Source organism: Glandiceps talaboti, chromosome 18 (genome assembly GCF_964340395.1).
Source record: "Glandiceps talaboti chromosome 18, keGlaTala1.1, whole genome shotgun sequence".
NCBI lineage: Eukaryota > Metazoa > Hemichordata > Enteropneusta > Spengelidae > Glandiceps > Glandiceps talaboti.
In genome coordinates this window covers 12,155,474-12,180,892 of record NC_135566.1, presented here as the reverse complement: position 1 = coordinate 12,180,892, position 25,419 = coordinate 12,155,474, and the positions used below count along the sequence as shown (strand labels likewise).

General features: G+C 35.6%; 1 protein-coding gene across 3 annotated transcripts; it reads right to left on the bottom strand.

Annotated features, from left to right (window-relative positions):
• Positions 1 to 393: 393 nt before the first annotated feature.
• LOC144448766 (uncharacterized) lies at positions 394 to 25,394 on the bottom strand. 3 transcript variants are annotated; one of them, XM_078139044.1, is made up of 19 exons: positions 25,146 to 25,394; positions 18,249 to 18,353; positions 16,138 to 16,211; positions 14,348 to 14,487; positions 13,304 to 13,606; positions 13,160 to 13,216; positions 12,443 to 12,583; positions 11,654 to 11,811; positions 10,947 to 11,094; positions 10,125 to 10,298; positions 9,274 to 9,539; positions 8,341 to 8,753; positions 7,608 to 7,762; positions 6,615 to 6,873; positions 5,923 to 6,013; positions 4,942 to 5,140; positions 4,047 to 4,537; positions 3,061 to 3,262; positions 394 to 2,700 (listed from the first exon to the last, which is right to left on the bottom strand). In XM_078139044.1, the coding sequence occupies exons 2-19, from the start codon at positions 18,348 to 18,350 to the stop codon at positions 2,507 to 2,509; spliced, it is 3,567 nt and encodes a 1,188-aa protein (XP_077995170.1). In that variant the 5' UTR covers positions 18,351 to 18,353; positions 25,146 to 25,394; the 3' UTR covers positions 394 to 2,506. The 3 variants fall into 3 exon arrangements, with proteins under 3 accessions (XP_077995170.1, XP_077995168.1, XP_077995169.1); XM_078139042.1 differs by having other exon boundaries at positions 7,608 to 7,765; positions 10,125 to 10,301; positions 13,172 to 13,606; XM_078139043.1 differs by having other exon boundaries at positions 4,942 to 5,137; positions 7,608 to 7,765; positions 10,125 to 10,301; positions 13,172 to 13,606.
• Positions 25,395 to 25,419: the final 25 nt, after the last annotated feature.

Genomic DNA, 25,419 nt, shown 5'->3' with positions numbered 1-25,419 from the left:
AATTTACAAATTGTACTGTACCATAATTAAAGTGAATATCGTCTTGTTACAAATAACCATATTTTTAATTTTTATTTTCCATAATGGTTATTACTGTGTTACAACCAAAATATATCAACTAGGAACAATTTCCAAATATAAATTTCTGTTATTGATGACTTAATGTCAATCCCTAGACATCAACAAGTTTTGACATGTATCAATATTGTCAATCAAATACAACTAGAACTGTGTGAACTGTGATGGTATTCAAAGTGGAAGTCAATCCATGGGATAACTAAAAACATATTTAATGCACAGACCTACACCTGTGGCACTTCACTATTGGTAGGGAGACTTTATGAACTGTGATGGCATACTGGTAGAGGTCATTGTGTGGGATACCCCCCCCCCCCCCCCCCCCCAAAAAAAAAAAAAAAAAAAAAAAACTAATACGCAGACTTGCAACCATGGCATATGGATCACCATGGGATACCTCAAAACAAATTTTAATACACCGACTTGCAACCATGGCATATCAAATACTGGTGTTGCCATTACAGATTCTTTGTCTGTGACCTGGACATGCGGCACCTAAAATTATTAAATGTATTGACTAATTGATAACTGCCAAGCAATTACTGTCATAACTAATAACAACAGCCAATGAAATACTGTCATAAACCTTTAACATCCCTTGGACACCTAAAAGTATCTCATACACGTGCCTACTTAACAGATTTCTATTCAGCATATAGCTTGTGAATGACCAACAGCAGGTTTATGTGGTATGCATACCATGTACGTCTATCTAGGTGAGAAGTAACAAACTTGATCAACATCCTAATTCTGTATGGTTAAACTTCTCTAAATATTTCAGTTTTGTTTCATACAGCACAAGATGCAACTGTGGAAGTCCAAGTTACTAGTTGATTTGTTTTGGTTGTAAATCTATGTTGTCATGGCGATTGACACCTGAACGTGAACTCGATTCAAAAAATGATGATATGAGCTGATCAACTTCTACACACATCAACTGATACGTCCAATGTATGAAAATCCAGCTATTAACACGAAGGAAGGAGTACATTGAATACCACAAATATCTATGAAAATGACAAAGACAGACATGATTGTGTTACTAATACAGACCTAGCCACATTGCTAATTTGCTGGAGTGACTTTTTAAACACATTTATTAAGATGTAATACTTCAAAAGAAACAAAAATGATTAGGCATAATGAAAACAAGAACACATGTAGTTATAAACATTTGGCTTACAGAATACAAAAATGAAATAAACGAACGAGGTCAACTTTGCCTCACACACATAATTTTTATGCAGATATTTGTCTTTCCTTTGGCATTCTCTATGATGTTATCTATAAACAATGATGACTTAACTCTCTATGTGGTAAATTTTGAGTCATTTAAACCATCCCTTAATAACAAGGTAATGCCAAGCTAGGTGAAAACAATCACTGAAACAATTTTTTATGGAATACACATTTGGACTCGGACATGATAAATGTTAAATTCACATTTTTCAATAATGTTTTCATCTTCTTATATTCTGCTATCAAAAGGCCACAAAAAAATGACAGAAAAAAAAACTATGATGAAAAAAAGAAAGGTCAAATATCAATCTTATATATTTTTTTGGTTTTCTTTTTTACACAAGTTTTGTACCTCGTAACAACATTAAGTCTTCACACTCTAGATAAATTTTCAACTGACTGGTTGAGGGAAAAAAAAAACATATTTACAGACAAAAACTTAAAGACAATATGAAAATTTTGAAAAATAACGCAATATATCAATACTCTTTGTTCATTTCGAATACAAGACCACATTACAAGGTACTGCATATGATAAACACCTCCAATAAGAAATATGAGGGGGCTGTAAATGTAAGAAAAAAATCACTGGATAACTTTTTTGAATCCAACTTTTTTCAAAATCCTAGATCTCAAAGCAACATTTATTGCTGTTAATATACGGACATCAAGAAAACAGAGAATGAAGCACCCAGAAAATTTGAACAATTTCACAAGACTCAAGAAACATGTACATTACGTTTCATAGATATTTTTTTATCTTTATCTGAAAGTGAATGAATAGTAACAAAAAAAGAGACTTTTGTGCCAAATTGGCTCCAATTATTGAAACACTACACAAAAAACAAAGTTTGACAACTTGTCACATTAATTTTATATTTTTCTTTTTCTTTTTTTTTTCTTCCAAACTTAACTGGGCAATAGTTTATTTTATTCACTGTGTGTTCCATTATTTTCATATTGCTATACCACAGTTTCTGAGCTGATTGCTGGTGACACGTACAGTTTCTGAGCTGAGTCAGTCGCTGATCATTTGGTGTCTTCAACAGTTTTTACACTTATCAGTGGCGTCATGCCATGTCAGTATCGAACAGTTCCTGAACCAGTCACTGATGACATACAAGGTCCTCAATGGTTACTGAGCTTGTCACAAGGGTGACAACTGAGGTCTTAAACAGTTTTGGGTTGATCAAGGGTGACATTCTATGTCTTCCACTGAAAACACATTTTGTCCGTGGTGTAACATTGGAGGCATTTGAGGCAGTGGTTGCTGCAGCATATCATTACCAAACCACTTGGTCAGGTTGACTGGGGACTGGGACCTCTGCGCTAGTGAGGAAAAGTTCCCAGTTGAACTTCCAAGGGGAGGTGTGTTTGGCATATCTGTTGATAACAAATAAAAAGTACTTCAAGTGAGACATGTTAGGTTGCACATGAAAGACTACAAAAAAAGATAACAATATAAGTTGGCTGGACTAGCTTTTGCTATTATCCGTTCAATGACTCAGAGAAGGATTTTACTGGTAAAAACAGGGTACAGTTAGGTATTACCCATGCCCCTGAGTAGAGCATGCTAACCCCCCAGCATGTACAGAAAATATGCCACTGTATGGGGAGAAGCGTGATGCATCTTGAAACTAGCAATAGGTCTATTGCCCATTTCCCATTGCATGGCTTGTATCATCCATAAGAGTATATACAGAAGCAGTCTTTTGGTATCTATTTCTATGTGTTTTTGCTCACCTGGTCTAGGCACATTCTGTGTCTGCTGCGACAGGCTTCGTTGCAGTCCTGCTTGTGCTTGCATAGCAGCCATAGCTGCAATGGCAGCAGCATTGGGTTGAAGCTGTCCTGTTGACGTGACTGGGAATGGTGCCCTAGAGTTCATCAGCATTGGTAACACGTTGCCAACTTGCTGCATGGGTCGGGGTCCAGGTCCAGAACCCTGTAAATCACAGTTATAGTAATTATACTGAATGACAATCCATGAAACTAAATACTGCTTTTCAGAATCAGATAATCAGGGGATTGAGGGTAGAGCTACATTTTGTATATTTATTTACACCCTAAACTTGTACCATTATTTACTGTTTTCTGGGGTCAGACAAAATTAGTATCACTTTTTCCTGACTCCTATTATCCGATCTGATTGTTTGCTTCTTTGGTATTTATGTTTCTGATGTCATTTTCCTCTTCTCTTTTTGATTGGGTAATAAAATATATCGTATTGTATTGTTTTGTACCATAAATTAGGATCAACAATTGACAAATAATAAATCTGCATTTCAACAAACTAAAATGTGTCAGTTTCTGGAGTCTGAGCAGTTAGGATCAAGAGTATTGAATCAACTGCGGGTAAACACATTTGTGTAACACTACACATAATTTGGTGCAATATATCCAATCAAATTGATTTTTTAGTCCCCACCCAAAAATCAACGCCCTAACGAATCACAATTTCAACTTATTGCTGAACAATTTGTAGATAAATTAAAACCTCTAACATGTATAATGTCTAATTATTGGTATTTTAAACAATTTTCAGTGAATATATTGTTGGTTGTCTGATTGAACAAATAATACCCCAGTTACAAGTATTGCAGACTCAAGTCACAGAAGATATATGTACAAGTATTGCAGGCTTAAGTCACAGAAGGTATACGTGGCTTACCTGTAGCCTTTTCTTACTGGACACTGAAGACGAAATTTGTTTTTGTGAAGTGGCTTACCTGTTGCATCTGCATGGGAGACATATTCCTCACGTTAGGGTTCATACCACCAGGGTACATTCCACGCATCATTGGTGGGTAAACTCCTGGACTATTAGGTGGACCCTGTCCTGGCTGCACTGGCATACGTTGTAGTAATGGGACAGGCAGTTGAGGTTGTCCCATTGGACGGTTCTGCATTTGTACTGGTCCTGTTGGTACAACACTTGGGTTGTTTTGTCCATCAACAGCTGCTGCTGCTTTTTGTTGCTGCTGCAGCTGTACTTCTCGTATTCTATTGTAATCTATATCTCCACTGGTCTCAGCAGTGTCTCTGTTTGGTTGACGCATTTGATTGTGAAGCACCCTGACTGGAGGGTGTGACGGTGTCTGATGCATTGGCATCGGTATAGGTATTGGGTTACTCCTCATAGGCTCATGCTTTGGTGATGCCTCTGGTTTGTGACAAATCTCATTTCTCATTGGTTGACGTTGAGGTGACATCATCATAGCTGTTGAATATGAAATACATACTCAATATATTTCTATAAATGATAACCCCTGAAAACAATGCCAGTGGTTATAGTATACCACTCACAACACACAAAAATTGATGACAAAGAACACAAAACTTGCTGACAAAGAGCACAACACTTGATGACAATAAGTATAAAACTAGACAAATAGCACTAAACTTGCAATTGCAGACAACACAACACTTGATGACAAAGAGCACAACACTTGATGACAAAGGGCATAAAACTCAGTTCATTATCTAGTTTTGTTTACTACAAATATTTTTAATGGTAAGATTTTCTTTGGATAACATTTTCAGATTTACGTCCATTCTGCTTAATATTCAAAGGTTCCGACAATATAAGCTTTGCTAGCATAAAAATAAGAGTAAAGTACTCACGTCTGGGTTGTTCCATTGGCTTTGGCACCTGTGGTGGTGTCTGTAGTTGTGGCTGTGGAATCATCATTTTGTTGGCAGTGTTCATGAAGCCTTGTTGTGGACTCAATATCTCATTTGTCTGTTGTTCGGCTTTGGTCTCGTGCATTTTACGAATGACTGACGTTGGAGTGAAGGCTGGGAACATACTTGGTGTACTCTGCTTTGTGAAATCAGAAAAAAGTTGTACACTCATTCAAAATATGGTTCAGATGTGAGGACATAATAATCACAAGACATGATCTAAAAGGTTGGGTAAGAAAATCAAAGATTACTAACTGTTATTCTGGGGAGTGGTTAAAATCGGTATTAATGACAAAAATGTGCACCAGTGTCGATCGACTTTACATTCTCGTAAACACTGTCATGCATATTAGTTACTCATTCAATACATATCAGTGTGGTCACATCAATACACAATTAGGTATATGTTAACTGACAGAGATATCTTGGGTTTATTTGATGTACTATCCCTTATATTGTATTACTGTAGTCGTATGTTTTTTCGGCGCTAGATTTATTTGAACTGAATAGGTGCAAAAGCTTTTTTCTGCTGAAATAAGTCCCAGTAACATACTTTACGAGTTGTCCTATTTCTATAGTCAACTGTTGTGAAAGGTGTCAACAACAGCAGCTGCACTGGATACTGTGGACTGACTGGGTAAGATATTTCCAAGTACAAGTAGTGCCTACTTTACCCTTGCACTGTCTACCAAATTAAAGTCCACCTGACATGTCTTAAATTGCCATTCCACCAAATTTTCATGCACCAAAATAGAAACAACTACAGTATAATGCAAAGGAAACCCAACAAAATGTGGGATAGTTTACATATTTTACCTATTTAAAGCCGTTACAAAAATTAAGATGACCTATTGGCATATGGTATGATCATTAATAATAAGTGGGGAAGATGGGGAAGGGGAGGGGAGATGAAATACTTACCTTTTGGATAGCAGATGGGGAGAGACAAACCTGCTGTTTTTCACATGGCATTTGCATCATATTTTGAACAGTAGGATTTGGAGATTTACCTCTGTGAAATAAAAAGACAACATGTTGTCAGCATGCAGTGTTCAACTGAGACTTGAATTATGGTATAAAACAATGAACATATAGTTATACTGACTTAGATCTGTTTACAATATGCTATAAAAAGACTGGGGAGAACCCCAAGTATGTCAGAAAACAATGCCCTGATACATGACTGACCTGACCTGACCAGACCTGATATGTCATGTTGAAAGCTTAGTACCATGAACTTCAGAAACTGAACAGGTTTTATCTAACGCTAGCCATTTGATAAACTAGCCTGTTAATGTTATGTTTAGAGACTATATAAACAGATATAGAAAAAAGTAGCCAGTTATGAAGTACAGAAAGATGCCACTGTTCTTATACCAGGAATAAAATATTGATAATAATATTCACAACGTGCTATCTGCAGTAACAGTGCCTATTTTTCAAATTAAATTTCTGTTATAGTCTGAGTTGCTGGTCTGCTCATGTAATCACTGACTACACCACCACGATTGCTCATATGGGTTTGAGCATATCACATACATGTATAAAGCGGAAACAATGACAGATCTTTCTGGCTAAGTTTTCAGTGTTAGGAATAACATGTTCCAACTTACCTTGCTGCTTCTCTAGCTAGGTATTTCTCTTTCTGTACTTCTAATTGTTTTTTAATTAAAGCTTGTTGATAGATACTCTGGGTATGTGCCACTAAATCTTGAGGCGATGGGACCCGTGGTATCACTGGTGTTCTACTCTGTGGTGTATTAGGTGGTGCTGTAGGTCCCATTGGAGATGGTCCTATAGGAGATGGCGGTGGCACTGGCATAGGTCCACATGGCAGCGGTGATGTCGCTCTTCCCCCTGATAGTGGGATGTCTGTGTTTGAATGTGAAAATGGCTATATTTTATTCATTTATCTCTAGTGGGATGTCTATGTACTAAATGAAGATGATTGTGTTATGTAACACTTATGTCATGGCCGAGTGGTTAAACCACTAGCCGCTTATGACTGCAGTCTGGCTTCAAGCCATGGTTTGGGTTTCATTAAATTAATTTACCACACTGTAAGTAAGAAGTGTCATTCAGTTTGACTCTACCAAACAATACTGATTTTCTCCAGTTTTCTCCTGCATTAACACTGAACTCATATCACTGGACTTCTTTGGAGACAACTTTATGAAAACCTAAAGAACTATCCAGTATTACTATGCCATCAGTTAACATTCAGATGTTTCAAAACTGCGCATAACGAGATGGGAAACGTGGTAAAATTTACGGACATAATTACAGATTCAATGTTTTTGATGAGGTTACAGAACCCAAGTAACACAGAAGCTGCATTTCCCATGTTTTATAACAAGTCCTCTACTTTGTCAAAGACATACTCCCCAACGATAATGTGGTATAATTTCAAAAGGCAATGAACTTGGAATACATTCTTTACAAAATACCAGCAATGGCATTGGGGTTAACAATTTTGGTTCGGTAATTCTTAATTTGCAAAAAAACTGAGGAAGTCAGATCTACCAGCCTATCAGAAATTACTTCCTGCACCAAAAGACTACAAATGCTTTATTTCAGCTTGTTCAATATTAATTATCAATACTTACTGAGCGGAGCTGGTGATGGTCCCCTTGGAGTTGATTGTGCTTGTCCTAACATTTGCTGTAGGAATTCTTGTGGAGACTGTGGTCTTTGAATAGCTGCAGCTTGTTGTTGTTGTTTTAACAGGGCTCCCAATAACTCCTGGCTTGGTGATATTGCCCTACTACAAAGTTTGAGATATAAAGAAATTAGTCAACATTTATGATGGCTGCAGCTTGTTGTTGTTGCAACAGTACTCTAAATAACTCCTGGCTTGGCAACATTATGAAGTTCGAAACAAAATATCTGTGACAACATACATGAACACATTATGAGTGTATTTTAAAGCCCCAGTAACTACTTTACCTAGAAAACAATTTTATGGACATATATGTCACACAACACTAACGTCATGCGATAAATCTTACAAATGGTTTTGTGGAAAAAAAAATTTTAAGATACAATTTCATGTCCTTGTTGGCCACACTGCGCTCATAGTTTGTCATAAACTGCACTTATTTCCAAAAGTAATTTGAGAAAGTTTGTCTGTTTCCTTTGATTATACATTTATTTTGATAAGTAACTTGAGAAAGTTTGTCTGTTACCTTCAACTATACATTTATCTTGATAAGTAACTTGAGAAAGTTTGTTACCTTCAACTGTACATTTACCTTGATAAGTAACTTAAGAAAGTTCTCTGTTACCTTGGAGTACTATACACTTATCTTAATAAGTAACTTGAGAAAGTTTGCCTGTTACCTTTGCGTCATGTTCTTCAACATCTGTTGCTGCTGCTGAGGTGTTGGTTTCAGCTGATTGACAGCAAAGAAATTGGGTGACAGAGGTCTTGCAGGAGAAGACAGAGGTCTTGTAGAGGACATCTGATTGTTTTTGACAAGTTCCTGTAGAAGTTCTTTCTGAGAAAATGTGGGTGTTAATCGACCCATCTGTGGCATAGGGATTTGTAGTGGTGGAGGGGACAGCTTTTGCTGGGGCATTCTTGGTTCAGGTTTTTGAAGTGTTATTGGGATATCCTGTTTTGGGGGAGTTGGGACTGATGGTGGACGTATCAGAACTTCTGGTTCAGGACCTGGTCCGTTCAGCTTAGGTCGTCTATTTTGTGGATTTCCTGCCACATCCAACGGTGACAAAGGACGTCCATCAGACTTTAGCTGAAGATAGAAAGATAAAATACTTGTTAAAGCCTTAAGTACATGTACATTATCTTATTAAGAAATTTACGATCTAAATCTTGATGCACCATTATCTTTGAATCTAATTCACAACATACCAAATATTAAGTCTGTTCAGATCGTGATTTCTTTTATTAACATTTCGGGCAATTTTTCTGTTATGTTCTTTGTTTTTTATTTGTTCATTTGATTCAGTTTATCCTTATCTATATAATTACTAGTCATTGGACCACAAATAATTTATCTAACTTCTTGACAAATCTCTATCGTATGATGTAGTTTAGTGGTTTTTTAATACCATTTGTTGATTTCTACACTACTAAAGAAGCTTTAATGACTTTATTTGCAAGGCATGATGGTCAACTATCAATCCACCTTTCCTCAACTGCAGTGTTCTGAATAATAAGTCCAAAAACAACAAGAAAACACTAAAAAAAAAATGCCTCGATAAAACTCTGAAGCAGCTAAGATTTTGAAGATAAAAAAACTGAGTACTCACCAAAGTCTTTGTTTGTGATGGTAAATTACCAGTTGCTTTCATGGAGAATACCAACTTATCAAATGCTGACATGCCTCCATTGCCTAAGCCTAAGTCTTCATTGCCTGGTTGTCTGTCACCTTTCTGTGTCATTGGTGGTGGTGTTGGTCTCTGCACATGTGTAATAACAACTGGATGTGTTGGTTTTCTAATGTTGTTGTTGCCAATCACTAGTTCCTTCAGTTCAGCCTCCAGTTCACTCACACTCTTCGGCTTGTTATCAATAACTACAAAACAAAACAAAAAATAACATCACATTTCTTGTCTATTTGTACTTTTCAAATCTTATCTTGGTATGTCAGGTCTTCAGAAGGATACATGGAAAGTATATGTAACTCTATGCTTCTATGATTATAATCTTTAACAATACAGGTAACAGATTGATCTAACAAGGAACTAACCCACCCCCACCCCCATTCCACATACACACCACCCCATCACCACTTATATACATGTACGCTTTTTGATTGAACAAAAATATATTATATATCTCATCTTTCTGTATAAATTGTATATTTATAACTGTTACAGTGTTTTTGCTAAGGTTGGGGACCCCAGTAACAATAATTTTGTTTGGGAACCCTGGTAAAATGACATGGGAACCCCCCGTAGATTGTACCTATTTACTGCCTTTAGCAAAAACACTGTTTATAAGAATTAGAAATACAAGGAAATCACTAGAATAATGGTATTAGTTTAATATGAAAGATATAAAATTGTATCCCTGAGAAGGACCATTGAGTCAAAACGAGTCAAACATTTGAACCATTTTTGTAATTATTTACATCATAAATTGTATCTGTATGACTTACCAGGTGCTTTGCCATCAGTGGTCTTTTCAGCAGAATTACTATTTACATACGGATTGATGTTGGCTTTGTGTAACATCTCCAGAAATGCTTGTTGTCTTTCTTTATTGTCTGGTGGTGTGATTGGTAAGAATACTGACGCTTCCGGTGATGGTACAATGTTAATCCTTGAAAGTTCTGCTGTGAGATCAAAATAGAAACACACTGTCGTATCAGATTGTTCTACGAATGCCAACAGAATACAGTGGGCTGTGTTGTGTTGTATTGTGTTGTGTTGTGTTGTGTTATGTTGTGTTGTGTTGTGTTGCGTTGTTTTGTGTTGTGTTATGTTGTGCTGTGTTTCGTTGCATTGTGGTATTGTGTTGTGTTGCATTCATAGTATTGCAGTGTGTTGCGTTGCAGACATCTAACTGATGCTTCATTTGTACAAGGATGCAGTCTAAAATATATCATTATACAAACTTCAGAAGTATAATTTAGGAAAGGATACTGTATGAATTCATTGTGTCTAATATAAGCTCGTATAATGAAAAACATAAACTGCATTGGTTTCATTTACATATTTGTACTTTCACTTCTCAAATACACAGCTGGCATCAGTTCCTGACATGCAGGCCTTGCTTGGCAACTTCTAATAAAAGCATTATTGATGCCTTCTATTGTTATTTTAACTGATAACAATACAAGCAGTCAACAATACAAAAGTATTGTAGCAAGTGTGTCTTATTGTATTCTGAGATTGCCCAATGATTAGCTTGCCATCTCATGTATCACTATCATTAAAACATGTAACATCTATGTTGGAATACAAAATAAAGTAGTTACCATGTAAAGACTCTAATTCTTCATGAGGTGTTGATCTTCTACTTCCACTGTGACTACTACTATGACTAGGATTACCACCACCAGATGAGAACCACTGACTGAACCTACTGGTTTGTGATACCTCTCCAACATCTGGAGTTACCGAAATCTGTAAAAACAGCAACATGTATGACATATCAGCACGGTAACTCAAATAAACAGATGACACATTACATAAATTTATCTAATAACAAAGACACAAGTTTTTTCCATTTTGCTGAATTTATGTCCTAGAATAGAATAAGTTTGTAGCTCTCCTCCAATCATCACACACAATAATACTCACATACTGAAATTTACTAGGCTGTATAAATTTCACAAATTGTAAATTAATCAATCTGTTAATATCTTTTCTATAACATAAACATTATTTATTTTATAAACCATCCAATAGGCAATGCCAAATAACAGTAGGGAGTTCAGTATTTGTGCAGGAGGAAACCGGAGTACTTGGGGAAAACCTGCATTTGTTTGGTAGAGTCAAACTGAACGACGCTGTTCTTACTTACAGTGTAGTAAATTTAATCAAACCCTGAAAGGGTTCAAACCTTGACCGCAGTGGTAAGAGGCAAGTGGGTTAACCACTCGGGCATCAACAACCCTTAACATAAACAACAAAACATACAAGTTTAATTTGATCAGAAAGAACTATTTGTATATGTACTTACATCCTGAAGTCCCGGAATGGCATCACTAAAATTAAAGAACTGATTTATATCAAAGCTCTGATCTTCAGTAGGTGCACTTGTGTCTTGGTCTTGGGATGTCTCAGGGGAACTGGACCGATGAGTTTCAAAACTACCATTGCGATTTTTGACACTAATAACTACAGAAAGATATAATATAATCAACATTAATACAAATGTAACTACATTTCCAAGAAACTCACGAAATGTTTTTTTACTCTTCTGGGTTAAATCCCAAAGTACTTGACATTTGACAAAAGTTGAATCTTTCAAAGTAAATGTGATACTTTTCTTTGCAATCTGTAATTCCCCGAATTAAACCATTTTTAGTCAAGTTTGAAAATGGATATTTCTGGAGTAGAGCTAATGAGTTTACAGTAAGATTTTTTTTACAAATAAGACAAGAAAATTTACAAAGGTTGTGGAACAATATTATATTTTTGACATCATAAGAATCTTTGAATTTCATTGCATTTTCTTGGAGGGAAGAGTGGATAAGGATGTGTGGGGTGGGTTGTGTGTATGTCTACATGTGCAAGGGTGGGGAGGTGTGCATGTGTGAGGGTGGGATGTGTTCATGAATGTGAAGGTGGGTAGGGATGTGTGTGTGTATGTGGGTGTGGTGTGTGAGTGTGAGTGTGGGTGTAGCATGTAAGTGTGTGTGGGTGCGTGAGTGTGCGTGGGTGTGGTGTTCGAGAATGTGTGGGTGTGTGTAAAAGTGTGGAAATACAATCTAAATCTTGTGACATACCACTACTAACAGTTTCTTACCTTCTGGTATGTGTCTACGTTCTTGTATTTCTTTGCGTAGTTCATCACTCCTATTAAATCCCCGTAATTCAATAGTCTCAGACTGACTGGATGGACCGGCTGAATACCATTCTGGTTCAGGCTCTTTGCGTCCATGGTGACCTGTTAACATATGAAATCATGTATCCATTACCTATAATGTCTCACGACATCAACATTCGAGTTAGAAAATTTCCATCTGTCACAATATGAAACATTCATCAACTACGTTGAACGGAACAGGAGATTTTTATGTTTCTATAGATCTGAAGAACTTTCATCATGACCCCTCACTTTTCATTTACATTATCAATGCAAAGTAGGTCCCGGTTCACTCCACAAAGAAATCATTGAAATCAGACCACTTGAAGTTACTTGGTCACCACTCCTTGCAGTTAACCTCTCCGGAGTCTATGAACTTCAGAGGGTAAAATCCTAAAATCTCTGGAAAACTACATTATACCTTTAAACTAATTTTCATAGCTACTTTGTTGGAAGTGTTCTACCACGTTACCCATGCCGCTGGAAAGTATATATGTAACACATATAATCTACTGAGTATACCACCATCTACAGGTCAACTTTACTTTGGAGATACAAAGTGGTTACTCTCAAAAGGATGATTTGTCATAAAGATTGAAGGTCAATGGTTCAGTATAAAATTGAACTGACTGTATGATAACTAAGATTCTTTATCACTATTGTACTTACCATATCGTTTGGAATCTTTGGACCCATATCTGTCATATCTACCATCTTTTTCAAATCTTCCATCTTTTTCAAATCTTCCGTCTTTTTCAAATCTTCCATCTTTTTCAAATCTGCCATCTTTTTCAAATCTGCCATCTTTCTCATGTTCATAATCCCGATCATATCGATCACGTCCCGGTCTGCCGCTATTCCTATCAGCCCGGTCATCATAATCCAAAGACCTTGTACGATTGGTTAGCCTCCCGCTCCCAATACGTCTCTGTGACTGGCTGCCACTGTTGCCATGGTTTCCGCCACCATCTTTCTGTTCAAGCGGACTCCCTGATCGACGTTGGTATGTGCTCTGTATAGAGCCCTGACATCCATGGCCAAAGCTGCGACGTTGTGGGCTGAGTACAATTCCATCTCTTTCTTCCTTAAGTCTCTCTTTAGCATCTGAATGTGTGAATCAAAGTGAAATGAGTACCAAGTGATTTCTGGGTATAAACTTTGTGCAATCTTTTTTGCATACTTGTTGATGCTGTGGTATTGATTACACCCCTTTTACGTAAGTTTTGAGGTTTTCAATCTAAATAGATATACTGGTGCATCTAAAACTACTAAATATATACTCAGTACCACAATGTATGTGCTTGTGGGTGTTTGGCTGAGATCTGAGATCGGCTGGTGCATGCCAGAGATACAAATGTATGAGAGTGCATGCACACAGACAGGTGGATGCATACATGGACGAACACACAAATGGATCGCACCTGAAGTAATATCCCCCTCTGAGTGGTACCCCCATTGGGGGCTAAAAATTATTATACCATGTACAAGCCAAAAATATGGAATATATACTCTGGTCGTTCTATGTCACAACAATGCAGGTCTATGTCACGATATGTGTCTACGTCACTGGTTCTGCTGTGATCGAAATATGAACCAAACTGTTCAAAATTTCCATTCACTTTCCCCTATTTTTCCTTGATATTACTAGCGCTGATATAATTATGTTATTCTCCAATATTTTCCTTCATTCAGCCAGAAAATACTCATGACCTAAGGGTTGTCACTACTTGTCTAGCGACTTCTGGTGACAAAGACCCCTTAGGTCACTCATATTTTGCTTGGCTGAACGAAGAAAAATATTGGGGAATAATATCTAAATCGTTCAGATTACTTCTGTACCCTTACCTGAAGGTCGTCTGTTGCGAAAAATATCCCTTTCTAAATCACTAGGTCTTCTGTCTATAAACTGAATTGGTGATGGTCCTCTTGATCTTTTTCCCGACTGACTCATATGCCATCTTTCAGGATCCCATCTTCCATCAGGACTGAAGTATGGTGAAAAACAGGGAATGAAATACATGCAATGTCAAACTGGTATCTTTCTGGAATCTGTCAGTTGGAAAATAGTGGGTCTTAAAAATTGTCTAAATCGCATTTTCTTATTTAATGTTTGGGCTAATGTGAAGTACTTGAAGAGTCCAACTGACTGGAAAGCATATATACTATACAATACACTTTCCTTTTAGAATTTTCGCAATTATTGATGATACATTAACTTTTGGAAAAGATTGTTGATGGATTGTTTTTAACTTTGTTTCTGTATTTGAGTCTTTTAGTGTTTTTATGTGGTTTTGTGATGATTTTTTTTTTTTTTTTTAAATTTTATATGAGCTGGTACTCGAAATAAATTATCATTATAATACAGGCCACAGATATCAAAACCTATCAGAGTGCATCTTTCAGAAGTCTTCACATTATGCAACTGTTTTATACCTAACTCACTGCACATGAAAGGAAAATTGTATAACTTCAAAAACACTTCAGTAATTGACATTTCTAGTTCACCTTTCAAATCCCACTATCTATTGATAAAAACACAATGGAAACTCACACAAGTGTATGAAGTAAGAATTTGAACAAAACTCTTTCGTGACAATGATTCTGGGATGGATTTCAATATGATAAAACATACAGGATAGATATTACTCATTGTATTTTAATAATATCTATTTACTAGGAATCACTCTTTCAGTATGATTTCTACACCCCCCCCCCCCCCCCCCCCATTCTACAACTTATAAAAAAATGACAAATAAAGCCAAACATATTCTCCTTACTACACAATAAGCACTTTCAATTTCCAAGTGAGTTTATATTCACTTTTTAACGATGGGGTTTATTTTGAACTAAAATATCATCACAATCAAAACATCTAACATAGACTTCCTTTGTGCTTCCTGAAATAAGTGATAACAAAATACCACAAAATGAATAACCAGTTGTTTGAATGTCGATTTCATCTCACAAAATTAAATACTATTATTCCGTACATAAGCCCAATATTGGGGAAAAATGTCTACTTACAGGGCAGAACAATATTTTCAAAATTTATTTTCATGTTAGTCAAAACATAAAAGGGTTAATTTTGTTCTTTGTCCATATATACCAGCATTTAGAATTCCATCTTTACAATTACATCATGTCATCTGCTAAAACTGTTGTGGTTTTTCTTTTTGAGTATCTATGCATTATTTATTGATCACGATGTAATCTCATGGAATCATTCCATAAGGTCATTTATGTTTTAATATGCCATCAAATATTTTGGGTCAATAGATTCATGTCTTAACATTATACCAGAGGGGTTGATACGAAAAATGACAATTCAGAGGTACAGGGAAAAACGGGTTCCATATTTCTGCATACACAAATCAACTAGACTGACTTTGCCAATACACACTCGAATACTCGGGTGGGTCATTATCATATGCAAGTGAGATATGTGAAATAATAGTTCAAACTGAAGTATGGCATATACATGTGTAGAAATAAACAGAAAAGTCCATTTCTGAGTACATGTATATTTTTTCATACAAAGTTCCAGTTGTGTAAGAAGAGGTTACAATTTATCAAGATTAAATAAAGTCAATAATAATAATAATGATGATAATAATAATGATAAATAAATGACTTACCCATCAAACTCTTCAGCAAGACAAGTAGGTCGTATCTTTGCAGCAGGACTCTCAGAAAATTCTACTAACTCATCCTACAAAGAATTGCAAAATTAAATCCTAACCATCATTTCAGTAAAAATGAAATCTAATTACATTATTTAGGAAAATTTTCATTAGTTGTGATTGACATTTATAATACAACTTATGAAGCAAGACGTCACTGGAGACTTCTTTCCCTGCCCTAGGTCAATCATACTATTTGCTATTTTCTGTATAAAAGAATTAAGCAATCACATAACCAAAACTACTGTCATTTTCACTGACATGTAGGTGAATCTAAGGAGAGTATACTATGTTCATCAAATCTGGGGCTGACATGAAGTCCTGCGAAAGTTCCCACTGATTACATGTATGTTTATCAAATCCAGAGTTCACATGAAGTCCTGCGAAAGCTTCCACTGCACTGATTAGAAAGCATACATACATTCATTCATTCATTCATTCATTCATTCACATGTACTAGACTTTCTGGCAACAAATTTGATTTTTTCCAATCAATCTCAGAGTGAATCTATCCATAGACCCTCCACCCACAGGATATCTATCAAAAGGATTTGCATTATCCACATGACCCCTTCATAAACATAAACACTGCCATGTGTCCTGTGATGGAACTTGACTTAACATATCTGTATCTGTATCTGTATCTGTATCTGTATCTGTATCTGTATCTGTACCTGTATCTGTACCTGTACCTGTATCTGTATCTGTATCTGTACCTGTATCGTACCTGTATCTGTATCTGTATCTGTATCTGTATCTGTATCTGTATCTGTACCGTATCTGTATCTGTATCTGTATCTGTACCTGTATCTGTACCGTATCTGTACCGTATCTGTATCTGTAGCTATATCTGTATCTGTATCTGTACCTGTATCTGTACCTGTATCTGTACCGTATCTGTATCTGTAGCTATATCTGTATCTGTATCAGTACTACCTGCATCTGTACCTACATGTGTATATCTATATCTATATCTGTACCTGTACCTCTATCTGTACCATTACCTGTGTCTGTACCTGTGCCTTTATCTGTATCTGTATCATTGACATACAAACACCCATACTGGTTGGCACGTATATAAACAAAGTACTAAGGAGCCCTAGTATATGTCTTTTTTTCAAAGTATTCATGTTTATCAAATATAACACATGACATTTACAAAGGAATACACGAGTAGGCAATATCTATATTTTGTTTTCATGTTGGTGTAGAGTGATAAACTTCAGTCTAAACCCAATAACAACCTTGTTTCAGCTAGCATAAAACTGTTTGTAATTTGTTTGTACACAGGTTAAGTATGACATACCTTAACCTAGACTACAATACAGACTTTAAGTATTTCAATAACAATATAATAGACTGAGAAATTCTTTGACTTGTAATGTGTGTTTGCAGTTTCTACATCGACTGTAGACTAGGGCCTGGTTATGATAGGCAATAATTAGTGAAATCGTCCAAGTCAAATCTGTAATATGATATACAGTTCATAAGATATTGAAATCACAATATTGACACTGATGTCACTTTGTTGTACAAATAATGTTTGGTCTTCCTCTGTACTATGGCAGACATTATGTGATGTTAAAGCCCTATAAGTTGCCCACAGCACATACATGCAGTGGCCGACTTTAGATTCTGTTTCATTAAGGTTTATGTGATGTTAAAGCCATTACAGAATCACCCAGGGCACATACAGTAATGGTTTAGGTTCTGATTCCTTAGTTTTCATGCTCTATAACACCAATGATGAGAATAATGTCGAAGTTTTTTTCCATAAATTTGCAATCTTTAAAAAGTTTGTACATAAACGAGAAGTCACATATTTCATAGGGAAAGAAATATAGGGTGAAAATAAGACCTCAGTAACAATGCTGTGTACGAAAGTTTGAATTTCCCGCATTTGCATAGATTACCAAATATGCCCTTTATATACATGTATACTCTTGTGAGTTTAAATAGATTTATAACACTAAACACATATTATGATGATGGGTAAAGAGAGAGTGAAATGACAGCTACTCGGCAACACAGATTTCAGTACATATGTATTAAAATATTCAACTTACTTTTGAATAGTGTTTTGGTGAAGTAGGTTTCTTGGAGTCGTTGGATTCTTTACACAGTCCTTCATCATTCTTTGCTACTTCAATGTTACAATTACTTTCCATTTCCTGTGCCAATACAAAGATAAAATGTCATCACAGAAGCAGGAACTGAATTCAATTACATTATAAATGAGTCCATGTTTTATTCATTTCACAAAAACCTTGTATATATCTTAAACTCCTTTTTCCCCCCATCTTGTAGTTTTTTGTGTACTAACAAATACCTCCTGGTAGAAAGCAGATTTTAAGATATACGGTACATGTACAAATGTAATAGACCAGTTTTAAATGGAGAATAAGGTTATGTTTTTTTTATAGATGAACAGCAACTTGAATGAAATAAGGCATGATTGCACAATAAATGAACTTTGTTTGTTTAGGTAGGAAGGGCATCAATGTGATTGCTGAACTTCATTGTTAGCACTTCTCACCAAATTTTGAAAACTTTCACTCTTTCAATGACAACAGGTTATGTATTTACTACTGAGATGTTGATAAGTTGGTAAAAATTTACTTCTAAAATGTAATCGTCAAGTTTACTAATGAATTGAATGTATTTGTTATTTTGAACATTGCCACTGGACGATTATACAAGTTCTATGAAACATTTTGAAAGTAAATTTATTACTGTAGTTATTCTTCTGGTTATTTGAAACTGATATCCAACTAGGAAAGCAGGATTTGCTATCTGTTGTCTGCAATTTGTGTCTGCATCTGAACCTGAGGCAAACGCCACCACCATTGATAATGTTCAGGAAACAAGGAAACAATAATGAAACTATTAATACTGGACGACTAAGAAGTGTACCTTCCAGATGTATTTCAAAGAATTTGGCAAGTTAATTCGTAAATATACCTACTATTACTATTCTCTTAAACATTGATGAACATTATTCTTTACAGCATAAAAAGTTTTAAAAATTCCAAGGCTTTCCAGGGGTTTTTCGTCAGTTTTCAAGGGGTATTCATATTGATTTGGGTCATTTTCCAGCGTGTTGACCATCAAAACTAATTTTATTGAATGACATCTAATTCTCTGACATGGACGAGAAGTAATTAACAAGGGTTCTCACAATATGTCACAAAACATTTTAAAGACAGTCAACACTCTATGTAGTTGTTGGTTTCAAATAACATCATAGCCATTAGATTAATATTTTTCATTTTCAATCAGCAAAATGGAAAAGTCATTAGCTACAATATTTAAACATTGAAAATATTAATTTGTTTGTCTACACATTTCTCTTAATCTCTGCTTCATTGTCTTATTATTTTAGTACTATGAGTCAATACTGTGATACTAGACTTCACCTCCATCAAAATCTTGACAATCGTGTTCACTCACTAGTGCATTTTTTTTAGTAGTGCTAGAATATAAATTTACATTGTAGGTCCAAGAAAGCTTATCCCTACCATCATTAAATCAACCAATTCATCACAATCTTTCAAACTACATTTTTTTGAGCAATACATTGATCAAGTGTAACTTTTACCATGTTTTATTGTGTCAGTTTGCCTGCACATTGAAATCGACTTTAGTCATGTACACCTCTGTTTTCACTCTGAGATGAGCAGAGAGACTTCCGTTCTACCCCCCAAGTACACTGTCAACAGTCGTCTTGACTTTTTGGAATTTACCTTTAATATTACTGTTGTCGCTGAAATTAATAGAATTAAATCATGGTGTGCGCAGGACGTTCCATGAAGTCAAGACGATGTTGGATTAATTTATATTTTATGTTTTTGAATCCTCAGTGAGCACGTGTTCTGTACAATGTAAGTGCATTGTGCATACTGACTATTAGATTGATAACTTATAGGTTATGTATTTATGTATTTGCACACAACTAGTATTTAAATAAAACATATTTCAGAAGGTTTTTTAGGAATACGACAAAACATAATCTGCGTCTGAATACAGACTACCCCCTACGTAGTAGTTTCGTTCCACTGTAGCATTGATTGTGTAATATTTGAGTCGCAGGATTCATCAGTCTAATACAGACATATTCGGTAAAACAAATAAAACAAATAACGTATGTCTCTCAATATTATAAGGTTTGATCTGAATATATTTAAAAGTCACCTAAAAACCGAAATTACGGGCTATGAATAACTGAACACATTCATCACTTGCACCGCAAATGTTTATGCATGGTGCTACGTGTTGCCGAATGTCACGATTTCTCAATTCAACTCGATGTTGTACTAACAGACATAAAAAAGTAGTTATTCTTTTAGAACATGTAAAACAAATTTCAATATAAATGTCAAAACTGTACTTCCACAACCTATAAATTCAACTGAACTAAGTCATCAGTGGTCTGTACGATATATCAAACTTACAAATAATGCAAAAATTTCTAGGGGTACAGTGATGCCTTGATACTCGTTATAATGTTACGATAATCATGCTAACACACCTACTGTTACAATATTGCAATGCATGGCTATGTTATGTCGCCAATATGACGACCGCAGTACAGCAGCAATACAAAGTACGCAAGATCAAAACAAACATGGCAGCGCCCAGTGATTTCTATACAATGTACACACGTTCAGTGGGCGAAGTATATCATGGAATGATCGTTTGACTTTCTGGTTTGCAAAATTTTTGATTCACCACCTTGGCAAAAGACTTTGAAAATAGCTTCGCCATTTCACTTCCACATTTAGGAGTGTTCTAAATTGTGGGTTGCTAGTGTACAAACAGAAATGTCAATCAATTACGCTCATTTTCAAAGGGTTTCCAGGGGTAGGGAGCATTTTTCCAGGGGTTTCCAGGTGTTTGTTTTTTTTAAATTCCAGGATTTCCATGATCATGCGAACCCTGATAACAATAGGCCACATGGGGTCAAAAGGTTACCAGCCGATGTCGGGTGACCCTGATCGTTTTTGCTCGTAAAAATACTGCTGCAGGATACATCGTATCACTCGCGAAAATAACTTCCGTATGCCCTACTGTCCTTTGTGAGGCTGTGGGGTTCTGTCATAGTATACCACTGTTTTAACAGGGTATAAATTAATTGAATATGCTACAACAAATGTCCTTTTTTCAATGAATAAATTCCATCTACATCAATTTTGCAATAAAGCTTGATTTTGATATACACATGTAAAACTAAAAGGTCAATTTTCATATTCTTCACAGAAAGTTCAAACATGCAAATGCGAGTGTAGACACTTCATTAAATTCAAGACACCACAAACAGTAATATTAATCAGAAGATAGTTTACAAACTAGTGAAGTCAAATATGGCTGAAATTTGACTAAATTGTTCAACACAGCTACATGCACATGTATGCACATGTCTGCTATACATATACATGTAGTCTCTCATCCAGTTTGCCCTCTAAGCAAATTTGCCATGCCACTGATGCACACAATTTCTAGTGAGGCACCAAAATCTCTTACTATGTGGCGACTAACAGGAAATCACAGTTTTTCCTCATTTTTGACTCCCAACAGCAAAAGTTGGCTATCATTAGAGGGCACACATCCCTTCACCAGGTATGAATGAAATAAATGCTTTTCAAAATTTAAAAAAGCCCTAGGTCTGTTTTGCCTGGTACTAAATCAATTTTAAGACCCTCCAGGTACGTCTTTGCTCTTTTGCATACTTTACTGCAGAGGTTGTTTACCAAGCAACATCTATAGACAAAGACAGAATCCACACATACACATTTGCTGTTTCTTGAAAGGCATGCCCAAAGGTCAAGAGATGAGGACAATTTAATATGACAAATCTAAGTAAAAACATTTTCTCAAAATTACAGAACACAATCATTTAAAAAAATATGACAAACCTTCATTGAAGACTGAGCTCCCAAACTGGTGTTTTTATGGCAAAGTTATTGTGCACATTTGCAGTGTCTGAAGCTGCAACACACCCTCATATTTATTCACCAATTTGCCATTTGACCTTGAATATGGAGGTCAAAGATACAATGTATAAAAACAAAGCCACCGTTTCTAGGGTATAGACATTTAAATGGTGTCTTCGTGTGTTCAACTTCTTGAGTTAACGTAGAAAGCAAAATTTTGGTCATCACCAAATGTTTGTCACGGTCATGCAAATGTAGGTCGTTAGAAAGCTCATCATTGATCATGCGAGGGTAAACACTTTAATGGTGTCCATACATGTATGTATCAAAACTTTTGGAGATAACCAGCAAAATGTGCTTTCTATCACAAATATGGCCATCGTTTTGCTATACAAGGCAAGGCCATGAAATTAAGTGACTTGCCACACAGTTAAACCCAAGTCATGATTAAAATGTTAATACAAATGTACTTAAAATGCTTTTATTTATGACATATAATCCATATTTGGTTATTTGACCTTGAAGAATGTTTTCAAGGTCAAAGTATTAGTATATTTATTAATTTATTTATTCATTTATTGAGATGTCTACAGGATTACACCATTTACAGGCACTCAATAATACAGGTATAGGCACTTGAATGGAGTCACTATGTATTACACCTCCAAGTTGCGCATATTGAAAAATTTAACAACAAATTTGGCTGTCAGTTTGCCATATATGATCCTGATGCGAAACAAAAACAACATGCATATGTATCACATACATGTAGCATGTTACCTTTGTACCAGATTTGGTTGAAATCACTTGGTGGATGCCAGACATATGAGGGTGAACACATGGACGGATAAACAGACACACAGACGTCACCCAATGCAATAGCTCAAAATACTATGATGAAAGTAAAGAGAAAGTAAATGTATTTGTAGTCAGTGTTATATGATTTACATTTTTTCATATAGGTTTATAAATAAATGGTGAAGAAAGATATCAAATTTTCATAAACAATCTACTACTTCTCTGTATATATCATCAAATGTTTCTTTACCTCCCATTTGATAGTAGTCTAGTTCCTCCACGGTGTCGTTATGATTTATACCTCCACTCACCTATTTGTCTTTATCTATTTGTGGTTTAGTTAGAGACCATGTTGACCTGTTTTTTATCTATTTGTGGTTTAGTTAGAGACAACGTTGACATCCAGACTAATTTGATACCATTTGTATATTGGTACCAGTATATAATAAAGTCATGTTTTTATACTTTATGTAACTTATCTTGATGTTACTTCATAACATTGATTTTATCTTTCATAAAACTACTAGACCTTTGATTAAAGGAGAATTCATTAAGGTTTAGCTTGAACTGTCATACACTGTAAATGCAGCAGGGATGCTTTTTTTGCATTTGTGTAATGTGTGCCTTTTCTAACTGAACTGAAAATACAGATGACATGCAGTGAAGCTCTTTTTCTGTGTGCATTCATTTGCATATCATTTTTTTGTGCCTGCTTGTAATTTTTGAATTTTCAGTTGCATATTTTTGAAAATGACAAGTTCTATGATCACAAGTTCGAACACAAACATTGATATTATTGTATACATGAAATCGAGGGAAAGGCTTTTGTTAACTGGGTAAATCTCTACTGCAAGACAAAGAACTTTTCCCAAAGTGAACCCTTGACTTCATGTAAATAGGCCATATTCTATGTCAGTTAAAGGGTCATGTTTCAATCCCAAGTCATCACATTAATATTATCTTAATTAATAGGGATTACATGGGATCATTCTTTTGTTCTGTGCCAACTCTTCCTGTGCTCTGCCAAACAAAATAATATCACACCCAGACTTTACATACAATCCTCATCTGAATTCTGAAGTGTGGCCTTTATGTGTGCAATGAATGTATTGAAGACTAACCACAGGGTTACCTAGATATGATGAATAGCAATACTAAATAAACAGAGACATGTGGTAAATAAACTCTTAAGCTTATTACTATAAATAGAGATGACTGAATACTGTTGTATTTTAGTAGTGCACGGTGTGCAACTTTTACTTTTCTGGTAAACAACACATTTCATTAGAATATACCTGTAGTATGTTATTGTTATGTAGTATTTTATGAGCTGCTTCCATACTAAAGCAGGGGGTCTCTACTGTACTTTGTTACCTGTTGATAAGAAAGATACTCGTACACTCTTTCATAAGATCATTCAACCATCAAAACTGATTGATTTTTTTTTTATTTGTAAGAATCTGTTCTAGTAAATGGTTCAGAAGACCTGTCAACAAGTAAGGGCAGACAATAGCTAACGGAAAACGCGGACAAATAATAGTACTTCCGCTGAAAGACATTGACATGGCCTCTACTTGTCTTTATGTTTACAGTATTCACAACCTCAATGTCAATGAAAACGGCAAGATGGCAGTGTCCATTTTTAATACGATTTTTACTACCTAATTCTGTACCGATGTGCATCCAATGTCAGTAAAATGTTATGTAAAAACAAAGAGAAAGGGAACGTAATATTTAACCGTTATACGAGAAATGGGTTACAATACATAAGCTTGTGATCATATTCACACTTGTTATTCAAAGCAGGGCAGGTGTGTCATTCACTGTTCTCCTAAATGAACAAAGAGTGAATCAGCATTCGCAACTTCCTGATTGAATCCTCAAAACACATATCTTGTTTATGTCAAATTGGTTACAGTGGTTATAATAAGTCAAATAATGTCATTTTATGTCTGGTTGGGTTGTAAGGTTACCTTGTTCTCTTGTTTTCCCAGGTGCGTATTTGAATACAATATATTTCTGCTCTGAGGGGTTTTTGTGCTTATGAATATGCACCAACACTGTGAAGAAATCGTGCACACATTCGTTGGCCTTGAATTTAGTCTCCGTGTTCTTGAGTGGCGATAAATTGGAGACCGTTATATCGTTACATAAGACCAAAAAGGGTTCCTTAGTGTTTAGTACGTCCCCTTGTGTACACTCACACATTAAATAATAAAAACAAAAATGTCTAACCTCAGCACCACACTGTCGACACAGCTTGCCACGTTGTTTCGGTTGAAACCCTTCTTCAAAAAGCACCGATACAAGCAGCTCCAATACACTAAGACCAACTAGATATCCACTAAATACGGGCTAGAAAAGCAAGGAATAATTCTAGGAGCGTCGAATACTGCTAAGATACCAAGTTCACTAACATTTTCCACGAAATTTTCCACAACAAAAATTTGAAAACTTGGAACAGCACAGAAATGGAGAAACATCATAAATTGCCCGGATGTAAACAAAG

What these genes read in the sequence shown, in the direction of transcription:
- LOC144448766 (XM_078139042.1), bottom strand. Translation starts at nt 18,350, where the DNA reads ATGGAAAGTAATTGTAACATTGAAGTAGCAAAGAATGATGAAGGACTG. An exon ending in TCGCAACAGACGACCTTCAG is followed by an intron (nt 13,607 to 14,347) that starts GTAAGGGTACAG and finishes TCACACATTCAG; the next exon opens with ATGCTAAAGAGAGACTTAAG. An exon ending in CCATTCCGGGACTTCAGGAT is followed by an intron (nt 11,095 to 11,653) that starts GTAAGTACATAT and finishes CTGTTTTTACAG; the next exon opens with ATTTCGGTAACTCCAGATGT.